The sequence below is a fragment of the Psammomys obesus genome, unplaced genomic scaffold (assembly GCF_907164565.1).
Source record: "Psammomys obesus unplaced genomic scaffold, mPsaObe1.curated_primary_1811, whole genome shotgun sequence".
Classification (NCBI taxonomy): domain Eukaryota; kingdom Metazoa; phylum Chordata; class Mammalia; order Rodentia; family Muridae; genus Psammomys; species Psammomys obesus.
The window spans coordinates 14,366,348-14,378,131 of NW_026596051.1; the positions used below are offsets into that span (position 1 = coordinate 14,366,348).

At 52.9% G+C, this 11,784-nt stretch overlaps 1 protein-coding gene across 3 annotated transcripts in view; it reads left to right on the forward strand.

Moving 5' to 3' along the window:
- The window catches only part of Emid1 (EMI domain containing 1), a 44,213-nt gene extending 32,617 nt beyond the window's left edge, over positions 1-11,596 (forward strand). Inside the window, exons 13-15 of one of the 3 annotated variants that reach the window (XM_055623988.1) lie at positions 607-651; positions 6,988-7,072; positions 10,890-11,596. In XM_055623988.1, coding sequence (XP_055479963.1) covers positions 607-651; positions 6,988-7,072; positions 10,890-11,017 — 258 coding nt within the window. In that variant the 3' untranslated portion in view covers positions 11,018-11,596. Of the gene's footprint in view, positions 1-606; positions 652-6,987; positions 7,073-8,154; positions 8,246-10,889 lie in introns of all 3 variants that reach the window. The other 2 variants (XM_055623987.1, XM_055623990.1) reach the window with 2 other exon arrangements.
- Positions 11,597-11,784: the final 188 nt, after the last annotated feature.

Below are 11,784 nucleotides of genomic sequence, written 5' to 3' on the forward strand. Positions count from 1 at the left end.
TCCTTCCTTCCTTCCTTCCTTCCTTCCTTCCTTTCTTTCTTTCTTTTTTTTTTTCCTAGACAGGGTTTCTCTGCATAGCCTGGCTGTCCTGGACTCGCTCTGTAAACCAGGCTGGCCTCGAACGCATAGAGATCCACCTGCCTCTGCCTCCCCAAGTGCCGGGATTGCAGGCATGCACCACCACATCCGGCTCAGTCTACTATTTTCTTGAGAAGTGCTAAGTGCCCCTGGACAGCTAGGTTAGAGATGTCACTCTTTCAGAAATTTAGTTTGAGCACAAACTCCATTTTGGTTTTGTTCTTGATCCTAGAAGAATTCCCTAGCCCTGGCATGTGTCCCTTATTTTAAGGCCTGGGTTTCTGCAGTTCCAGGAGAAAGCACTGGGTATTTCCAGACTCTGCCGCCTGTGTGACAGGGCAGACTCTATCAACTGGACTCTATCCTGGGCTCCCAGTGCCTCCCCCCAAGGGTGGAACCCAGGAACTCACACGTGCTGGGCAATTGCTCTGCCACTGTCGTCAGGTTTCTGTGAGCCTTTCTCCCTCACGCCGCCCCCCTCTTGCTCTCCTCCTACCCTTCCTTACTTCTGTCTCTGACTCATTTCAGGGAGAGCCAGGCCCCAAAGGAGACCCTGGTGAGAAGAGCCACTGGGTAAGCCACAGCCCTGTACCTGCTTCCCCTCTCCTGCCCTGCTCCTTCCTGCTTCCCCCCACCCCATCCCTGCCTCCTGCTGCCTCTACCTGCTTCCCCCTGCCCTCCCCTGCCACCCTGGGGGTGGTTAAGGAAATAATTCTCTCACCAGTAGATCCTGGGATGGAGGATGTCCTAGTCCCATGCTACAGGAGCCCTGCTCCCATACCCTTCCCCGGCCCTCCCTGCTAGCCAGGGCAGCCCTTCCAGCAGACTACACCCCCCTCGCTCCCCGCCCCCATACTCACTGTCTCTGCCTCTGTTTTCACCCACTCACCCTCTGTAGCCTTTCCAGGCCAAGGTGGCTTAGCCTATTCCTGCTGGGCAGTTTAGGTGACCCAGGCCAGACTGCATCTCCACTTCCGTGGTCCCTCCTGTCAAAGGTTCTGGCTTTGTCCTGTCGTCCACAGAAGAAAGGGAAACCTGAAGGCAACATCCACCTAAAATAGAAAAGGGACCTTAGGAAAGTCATGGAACAAAAAAAGAGACACACAAGGGAGCCGTGATTCAAAGGACTGGGGACCTAGAAACCAACAAACACATGGAGAGTCCAGGAGGCTTGGGAAGGGAAACCTTGAAACCACTATGTGTATGTTTGACATGGTGAATAAGGTCAGGAGACCTAACTCTGCTCTGCCCAAAAGATCTGTAATAGGTGCCTCACGTACTTCACGGGACCCACTGGGGAAGCCTAGAAACTGTCTGTGGAAAGAGAACTGCAGACAACGAGATAACGTGATCTAGACTCCACCATATGAAGCAAACTGTGAGCCACAGAAAGGGAAACCTAGGAGATGTCACATACATAGCAGATGTTGAGCAAATGGGAAGAGAGGCCTAGAAATCCCATAGTCAGCGATCTCAGCATGCGTGTGGGGGCCTGGGAGGCTTCGAGATCAATGGTGATAACTGATGAGCAGAGTTGTGGCCTAGAACTCTACTCTGGCTAAGGACACAGGAGAAGGAAGGAAGGAAGGAAGGAAGGAAGGAAGGAAGGAAGGAAGGAAGGAAGGAAGGAAGGAAGGAAGGAAGGAAGGAAGGAAGGAAGCCTAGAACCCTCCATGCCTGTAGTCTCAGGTGCACGCGTTGGCAACCATGGCTAACGTGGGAAGCACTTGGAAAATAGGGAGGGTGGGGGTGAACATTCCTACCAGAAAGGCAGCCTGGGCACTCTTCAGAAGGTGGCGTCATGCTTTCCTTCCTGTCGTCCCTGAGTCCCTGAGAGCCCCTGGTGAGGGTGTGGCCCGCACTAGCCGCCAACCTTGTCTTCTGTTTGTGGTCATGGAGTGAGTGATGGATACAGCCGTGGTAGTCCTCGCCCTGCACGAGTCCACCTCCGTGAGCCCCGTGACTTCTAGGGGCCCTGCTACCTCTCCCAGATGCTTGCTTCCCCGCCCTCCGCCCTCATCCATCCACTCCCTGTGGCACCTGGCCTTTGACAGTGTCGGTGTGCAGGGAGAATAACCCTCTGCCTTCCCTAGGCCTCTCACTCTCCCAGAGACCCTGGGTGAGAAAACAGGTCACGCCTTGAACCCAGGACCCACCCGTGGGAGGGACCCCCAAGAGGTAGCAGGACCCCTCCCTGTCCCCCTCCTTTCATCACCTGTACTTCTGCCCCTGCTTGCTGCCTGAGAGAGGGTTCGCTGTGCAGGAGATGCATGCGGCTTCCAGGCTGAGGGACCAGCTCTGTTGGAGGCAGGTAGGGATCCTGGTGCCCGGTAGAGCGAAGTGGGAACGTCATCCTATGGACGACTACGACACACTTCACCTACCGGTGCCCCCTAGGGGCCATGCAGCTTCGGAGCGGCTTGCCAAGTTTAGCGGTGGCTCAGCAGTGTCCCCATGTGGTCACAGTCATGTACTGCAGGAGCCCAGTTAAGAGGCAAGCAAGCCTTCATCCCTTATTCAGACAGGGAAACTGAGGACACACTCCGCAGAGCAAACTGGTGGCAAAGTGGGACCAGACCTGAAGCAGGATAAGACATCTAAGTTCTCAGAGGGGCTAGAGAACCCATTACCGTTCCCTGAGCCTCTCTCTGCATGCCAGGCTCAGGGTTGGGCAGTATGCAGAGGCGCTCTGCAGACACAGACCCCAGGGCAAAACACCATGGTCAGCAGCCACAGGACAAAACAAACCTAGCTGTGGATCGGGCCGTGGTGTATTGGTGATGAAAAGAACCTAGCAGAGGGCCTGGGGTCAGAGCAGGCAGAGTAGCAAGTGCTTGGATTGGCAGTTTGGCAGACAGGAAGTGAGCAAGGACAGGGGCCCTCAGAAATGAGGAGGCCACATTAAGGAATTCCAACTTTGGGTGGACACTGGGGCATCATTTAAGTATTTCTAAACTGGGAACCAGGCGTGGGTGGCTCACATGCGTAACCTCAGCATTCAGATGGCTGAGGCAGAGGATTGCCGCAAGTTCAAAGCAAACCTGGGCTACAGAGTGAGAAACGGGAGGGTCTCAAAAACTTAAGAATTAGAGGGGGAAAAAACATTTAAAAAATGCGAGGAATGGTATGGTCAGGGTTTTGTTTGAAAAGTATGTTTCTGAATGCCAATTTTGAGAACAGACAGACTAGAAGGCTGAGGGCATCCTGAGCATCCCACGGTCGGTTAGGCGGGAGCAAGGGCAGGAAGCAAGGCAGACAGTTGTCGGTGGAGTCGGGACCCTGGGTGCTGCTTTGGCTTTGAAGGGAAGTAAAGAGTAGCAATGGGCCCGGTGTATAAGCCTGCAATCCCAGCTGCTCAGGAGGCTGAGACACAAGGACCCCAAGTTCAGGGCCAGGCTGGACCACTGAGTGAGATCTTGATGGAGAATATACTGAGAACACAAAGCTCAAAATAAAAGAGAGGTGGGCTAGGGATAGTGCTCAGCGGTGGGGCACCTGCCCGGCATGCGCAAGGCTTCATCCCCACCACCATACACGTGAGGAACAAGAAAAGTGACAGGACTGGAGAGATGGCTCAGTGGTCAGGAGCACTTATGCTCTTCCTGAGGATCTGAGTTCGAGTCCCATGTGGCAGCTCACAGCGATTTGAACTCCTACCCCCAAGAGGGCTTCTGGCCTCTCTGGGCACTGCACACATATGGTTCACAAACATGCATGCGAGTACAAGTACACTGCTCGTACACATAAAAATATATACGAGCTTTAGCCAGGATCAGAGCAAGATTCCCACATTGCAGTTTGTCACATTTCTGGTGGCTTTTAGCCTAGAATGTGCTTCCTGCTCCTCTCACTGGTGGTCTGTGAATGTCCTAGATTTGTCCACCTGCTTATTCCCAAGGACATAAAGCTAAGAGCTCTAAGCCCGTGCCTGGGACCTTGTGCCCTTTGATTATACCTCATTGCTCCATCGTCCATGCTAGAACGGCTTCATAGTGCTTCTAAAGATTGACCTTCTAAAATGTTTTGTTGTTGTTTTAAACATTTATTACTTATACAGTCTTCTGCCTGCATGTGATCCTGCATGCCAGAAGAGGGCACCAGATCTCAGTATAGATGGTTGTGAGCCACCATGTGGTTGCTGGGAATTGAACTCAGAACCTTTGGAAGAACAGCCAGCCAGTGCTCTTAACCACTGAGCCATCTCTCAGTGGATGTTTATTCATGTGCATGTGGGGGGGGGGGGTGCGCCTGGATATTGGTGCCTAAAGAGGCCAGAAGAGGCCGACAGATTCCTGGGACCTGGAGTTATAGGAGATTGTGAGTTGCCCAGAGTGGGTGCTGGAACTCCAAACTTGGACCCGTTGGAAGTGCAGCCATTGCTTAACCGTTGAGCCATTTTTTCCAGCCCTTAATCAATCTCTCCATCTCTCTCTGTGTGTTATGCCTGTGTATATACACATGTGTGCTTGTATGTGCCCATGTATCGTTCTCTGCCCTGTCCCCTTGTGATTGAACCTGAAAGCTATTATTTTTTCAGCTAGGCTGGCAGCCTTTCTCTATACCTGCCCAGTGCAGGGGTTACAAGCATTGGTTGGCTTGCCCCCCACCCCCAAGACAGGGTTTCTTTGTGTAGCTTTGGCTGTCTGGAACTCTCTCTGTAAACTAGGCTGGCCTTGACTTCATAGGATCTGCCTGCCTCCGCTTCCCCAGTGCCGGGATTAAAGGTGTGCGCCACCTCCTGGCTTGGGTGACTTTTTATGGGAATCCTGGGGCTCCGTATTCAGGTCCTCATTCTGGCTAGCCGTATGATCTTAGCACTGAGCCATCTCCCCAGCCCCAGGATCATCCTTTTCCACATCCTGCTCCCATGACCCTTGAAGAGGGATGACTTTGGCATGTGACCTATAGCGACCCCAGTACCCAGGGCTGAAACGGCAGTTTGGTGGCCCAAGAATAGCTCAATCTTTCTGATATAAACAGGACAGCTGGAGCATAAGGAATAGCCCCAGAGAATGAACAGACTCACAGTGGAGAGACTGGGAGGCCTCTCAGTTGCTTTGATGTTCTTGTGGAAAACTGCTGTTTCAGAGGGTTGGATGGTGAATCAAGGGTAGCGGCTCACAGCTGGAACTCTGGCATATGGGAGTCTGAAGCAGAACCGTTGTGAGGCTGAGGCCAACCTAGGCCACAGAGAGACAATATATCTCAAAGAAAACAAAAGTAGGGAGGAACTGGAGAGAGAGCAAGCGTGAGGACCAGAGTTTGGATTCCAGGATCCACATGAAGGCTAGGTGGGCCTGGAACCCCCTCACCCCTGTCTCTATGGGCAGTGGTGGCGCACGCCTTAATCCAGCACTTGAAAGACAGGAGCTGGCGGATCTCTGGGAGTTTGAGGCTAGCCTAGTCTACAAATTGAGTCCAGGACATCCAGGGATACACAGAGAAACCCTGTCTCAAAACAAAACAAAAACAAAAAAGGACCATGTCTCACAAATTAAGATCGAAAACCAAATACAATGGAGAGGTGTGCAGGGTGCCTCAGTAAACGCAGTTGCCACAAGACTGAGTTCCGTCTCTAGGATCCATATGATGGGAATAAAGAACTAATTCGTTCAATTTGTTCTCTGATGTCCACACACACGCCGTGGCCACAAGTTGGTCTATGACCTCAACATGTACACTATGGCATGATCAGACGCACACACACACACACACACAGACACAGATGTAATAAAAATCTTAAATATGATGGACAGCAAGAGGAAGACATTCTCCTCTGCCTCTGTATAAGTGTCCACGTGCATATATACCCTCACACATGTCTGAACCCCACACACATACACACACAATGTGTGTATTCGTCCCTTCATTCAACCTATACTAAATGCCAAGAGACTTCTCGACGCTGTCAGGCTTAGGGTAGTTGTCTCAACCATCCTGGCTCTCTGCTGGAAAACAACTACCTTCTGGAAGTTGTTGAGGGAGGGGACACGGAGTGTCGGACAAGACCACAGACCCTGTGCTGGGAAGGGAGAGTCCGAGAGAGGTCTCTAAATGAGCCTCTGTTGTGGGGTGGTGGAGAGCCCTGGGCTGCAAGGCCTTGGAAAAGGAGCTTGGCAGACCCATCACCATAGCCCTGGGAAGACCCCTGTGCCTTCAGCTGCTACTGAGAGGGGCTGGGCTAAGGGTGCTCACCGAGGTGGGTCGGAGTGTGGAAATGGTGTCTTGGCAGAGAGGTGCACAGTTTCCTGAGGGAGGGGACTGGGCTGGAGCCTTAGATCAGCCTCATCTTAGGCAACAATGCCTTTCAGACATTTTGGTTTTCACTTAATGCTCACTCTAGCATAAACAGAATCACTGGCAACTAGCTTGCTCTCACTGACAGGGTGATGCTAGCATGACCATTTAAAGCAAAAAGTCAATTTGAAGAATATGAGGAGAGAGAAAGATTAAAAACCTAAAGACTTTAGAACAGAGGGGGAGGGAGGGAGGGAGGGAGGGAACAGAGAGAGAGAGCGCACACCCAGAGTGCAGGTGGCCCAGGGATATCACAGGAACTGTGCAGAGGATGTGAAAATGGAGGGGGAGGAAAGCGGGCTATACGGGGCCTTGGAAACAAATGGGTGACAGGCTGCGGAGAAAACCGATCGGTGCCCGCCGGAGTGACATGATTTGTAGCTAGCTAGGATAAACTGGCACTTTCTGAGAGGGTCTCCAGGGGTCCCTTCCTCTTGCCTTGCCTCCCTCCTGCCCCCTCCATCTTGTTTGGCTGTCCAAGGGTCCTGGGCTGTGGTAGGTGGTACAGGGCTACAGGTGCCTGTCCTGGGTGGGGCATGGGCCACCGGCAGGCTTTGCAGGGTCCCCTCCTTGCTCCCCCATCACGGCTGCATCTGTCTCTTTCCTCCGCAGGGGGAGGGGTTGCACCAGCTGCGCGAGGCTTTGAAGATTTTAGCTGAGAGGGTTTTAATCTTGGAAACAATGATTGGGCTCTATGGTGAGTAGAGACAGACAGACGGCCAGCCAGCCCAACCCCTGCTTTCCAGCCTCCCCCAAACCCTGCTGGGGAACTGGCCTGAGTCCAGTTCTGAGGCTGAAGACTTAGGCTACAGAGGCTACCCCACCCTGAGTGAATGTCACCTCTCTACGGGCGAAGGTTCTGCTCCTGGACTCATCCTCACGCCTCTCTAGGCATGGTGGGTGAAGTAGTTTACAGGACTTTCCGAGCTTGGAGACAACAGAGGATGAGATTTGCAAGAAATCAAGGGCAATGAAATCAGGCTCCTAAGCTGGGTGTGGTGGCACACACCTTTGATCCTAGCACTCAGGGGGCAGAGGCAGTTGGATCTCTGTGAGTTCCAGGACAGCCACAGCTACACAGAGAAACCCTGTCTCGGAAAAACCAAACAAAAGAAATACAAAAAAAGAAAAAGAAAGAAAGGAAGGAAAAGAAACCAGACTCCTAATCAGTAGGGAACTGTGGGTAACAGCCAGACTCTAGCCATAAAGGATCATGGGTCAGTCCGAGTCAATAGGATTATGGATAATGTTTGTAGACTCTACTTCTCTACTGAGCTCTAGAGAAGTCACAGTCAGTGGAGCCAGTCTCCAGACCTACAGGAAGATAGGTTTTACATCCAAAAGTACAGGGAACTGTGGGTGACAGAGGTAGACTCAGGACCCAGAGGACTCTGGGTAATAGAGCACTCACCAATTCTGACCAGCTTTCCCATAAACTTGTCACGACTCTTACAGGACCTGCCCTCCTGGCCTCAGGTATCCCTCCTGCAGTTACCACTGTAGTCCAAGTGTGTCCTGAGTTCCCTGTCGGGGCTCAAGAGAGCTTGGCCCTCAGCCTGGCATTCACCCTCCATGTTCCCATCTACCCGGCCACCTGAGAAGCGAGGCAGACCTCCCTACCTCATGAGGGAACACTGAGGTCTGGCAGGCGCTGGTCCAGACCCCTGCCCTCAAGCCTATCAGCATCTATCCGCCTTCACCCCCCCCTGGCTCCCAGCCCAGCCCTTAGAGGCCAGACTCTTCTCGATCTCTCTCGAGCTCTTCTCGATCTCCCATCAGGCTCCTAGCTTACAGAGCTTCCTGCAGCAGCAGGCTCAGCTGGAGCTCCTGGCCAGACGGGTCACCCTGCTGGAAGCCATCATCTGGCCAGGTAACAGCAGGGCGGGCAGGCAGGGGCAAACCCTCTCAGGATGGGCCTGGGACAGGCTTGGGCATGAAGAAGATGCTTCCCACTTGGTCTGGGCAGGAAGACACTTTGCATCCTTCCATTCATCAAGGAAACAGAGCCTGGCACAGTGAACTAGCTTTCCTGTTCTGGCAGTCACCTGTTGGCATAGGCGCCAAAATAGCCGATAGGTGTAGCCCTGCCCTTGTGCAGTTTAGAGCTGGGGTGTCGTCTGCCACTGGCAGCAAAGGCCAAGACGAGATAAGTAACAGAGTAGCAAGTATAGGTATGACCTGCTGGGGACATGGCTCCATGGTGGAGCACTCACCTCCTCCAAGGCCATGGGTTCAGTCGTCACCATTCGGGAGGGAGCTAGTTTGGGGAGACAGTCCAGGAAGGCTTCTTGGAGGTGATGTCTCAGTGAAGACCAGAAGCAAGAATCAAGGCTGAGTGAACCAGCAGAGGAAGAACAAAGGCTGAGAAGTCTACAGGGTTTTTTTTTCCCCTCAAGGGTTCTTTGAGGTGGAGGCTAACACTGAGCAGAGCTGGTCTAGGGGAGGCTCTAGAAGGCAGGTTCAGGCAGCATGAGAGGGAGTCAGGTGCCTGGCTCCCGGAGTGAGGCTAAGGAGCCCACAGCTGGGGTGGGGCCTGGCCGGTCACAGGAAGAGTCCCCAGCCCACAGGCTAGCTTTTGCCCCACTTCAGCTTACAGCCCGTATGTTCCCCAATGGCCAGAGGCCTCCATATCGTGTCAGCCTCCCCTCTCAAAAAACTGAGACCTGAGGCGCTACACAGGCAGGAGGAGCAGCGTTAAAACCAATCCTTCGTTCCTCAAAACCAGGAAGCACCAACTGATACTAGGCCCAGATGGGCACTGGGCCCTGCAAAGCAGCTGGGCTTTGGGGAGCTGTCACTCACTGTAGAGACTTAAAGGAGATGGTCCCCAAGGGTGGGGACGCTGTGTGGGGTCATGGAAGACACCTGGCTGTACCATGTGGAGGAGCCATCAAGAACCCAAACAGGAAGTCTAATGTGAGATTACATCTAGAGGTTGGAGAATGTGTTGTCCAAGTCAGGAACGGTGGCTACATGCCTGTGACCCCAGCCCTGGAGAGCAAATTTGAGGCCAGCCTGGGCTACTGAGCAGAACTTTGTCAAAAGAAGAAGAAGAAGGAAAAAAAAAAAAAGTGTATGTAATGGGTTTGTAATTCCCACCCATTAGCCCTGTGGCTTCTCTAAACTCTGGAAACATCTGCCTCAGCAGCTCTGTCCCTGCCTTAGGAGGGGACACTGTGGTCCCTACCCTACCCTCTTAGCCCCCATCCTGCATCCCCCATTGCCTACCAATGGCCTGAGGGACCATTGGAAACAAAGGCCCAAACATCACATTCTAAGTGCCTTTTCTGGGCTCCCCCCTCTCTGTAGAAGGGACAGTTAGCGCAGAGGGATAGAAGAGCTGGGTAGGCCGCTGCTGGCTGTGCTTCTGATAGCCCCTGGAGGATGTACAAGGCCCCGATTAGCGGCCCACCCTAAGCAGCGCCTTCAGTGAGAAGTGGTCCTTATCAGCTTCCTAGGAACAGCGCAAGTGCTCGTGCTGGGACTCCACCCCGCCAGGAAAACAGCTACCCTGCTCTTCTCCCTGCTTTAGGGGGTACTAAAGGATATTATTCCTGGCTTCCCGGACAAGAGACCCCCTCCTTGGGTTTTGAAGGACTTTAGTTTCCTCAGGGGCAAGTACGCTGTTGGACGCTGGAGCTTCAGGTTATGTGCAGGTCAGGGCGTATCTCACAACTCCCCTTGGAGCTGACGTCAGTCTTTGTCGGCCCTCAGGGTTTATCTGAAAATGTCCTTGATTTCAGAAATCAGACAACTGGGGCCTTGACAGGGTCCAGGTCCCCTGAGGCTGCTCAGGGGCAGCGCCTGACTTTACAAAGCCCTTTCTTCCAAATAGCGCTTTAGCCCAAGGAAAGAGGAAAGTGCTCTTCCCTAGCATCATGGTTTCCTTAACTATGAAATTTGGATGATCCAGAATTCTTCACTTCAAATTAGCCTCAGAAAATTAGCTGGGCATGGCGGTGCATGTATCCCAGCACTCACGAGGCAGAGGCAGGAGAATCTCTGTGAGTTCAAGGACAGCCAGAGCTCTGCTGCACAGAGAAACCCTGTCTTGAAAAACAAATTAACGGGTTGGAGAGATGGCTTAGAAGTTAAGAGCACTGGCTGCTCCTCCAGAGGTCCTGAGTTCAATTCCCAGCAACCACATGGTGGTTCACAACCATCTATAAAGAGATCTGGTGCCCTCTTCTGGCATACAGGTATACATGCAGACAGAACATTGTATACATAATAAATAAATCTATCTTAAAAAAAAAAAAGAAAGAAAAAATAACAACAAAATGATTAGTTAGGGAGCATTATTCATATGCCAAACACGTAAATGTGGCAAGTCTAGCTACCTCATCCGTCAGATGACCAAGTGTCTTGCTGACCTGGGGGCTAAGAGGTTGTAGGGAGGTACTAGCCAGCCTTTTGATGCCCTTATTTCCCACAGCTGCTAGGGCGCCCTGCTACCCCTCAGGCTCCCCATGTGAATGTACCCTGACAGCCTCTCTCCCTATTCCCTCCGGCAGAACCAGAGCTGGGATCCGGGACGGGCCCTGATGGCACGGATAACCCCAGCCTCCTTCGAGGCAAGAGGGGAGGACACCCAACCAACTACCAGATCGTGACCCCCAGGAGACGCAAGGAAAGGAGCTGAGGGGTGGTGGTTGCTCTTCAGGGTCCGCACCAGGCTTCCTCCCCTCGCCTGGACTTGGCCAGCTGCCTCCAGGGACTGCCAGCTCCTATTTATTAATATCCTCAGGGACCCCGTGCCATCTCGGCCTTGGGGTAGGCAGGGCTCAGTGACGGCAGCCTAAGCAGGGACCGGGCCTCAGAAAGCCAGGCCTCACTTGACGTGGGCCTAGTTTCCTCTGTGAAATGGGGTGAAGAGGCCTTGAAGGGGATAGGTGGGAGTACAGGCTTCCAGTGATCTCTAAAGTACGGACCTGGCTGTCTAAAGTACGGACCTGGGACTCTGGCCCTGTAGACATGCAGAAATGGGGACAGAAGTCTCAGTTCCCCTCCTGCAAAACCTTGTTTTCTGGTGCTGAGCTTCCACCTGAGTCCAGGCTGCTTAACCCCTGACTGAGTGGTTGGTGCTTCTTACATCATTTCTGTCCCAAGACCCCACTCCTCCCAGTGTCCCACGTGGGGATGGGATGTATAGAAGGGACTCCTGTTCCAAGCATCTGCTGCAGATGCCAAGGATTGCTATTTACGGGACAATAAACATCCATGCCTGATCTACTCAGCCTGGTCTCTGTAAGGGTCCACCTAGGCTGAGGATACTGGGGCATGGGCCCTGTGGTCTTAGATACCAGGAGTCACCCTTTGCCATCAGCCACTCATTCACTGCTTGCTCACTCCTTTATCCTCCCTGGTGCTAACACAGAAGAGCCGGGCATGACAACCACCATTCAGGAG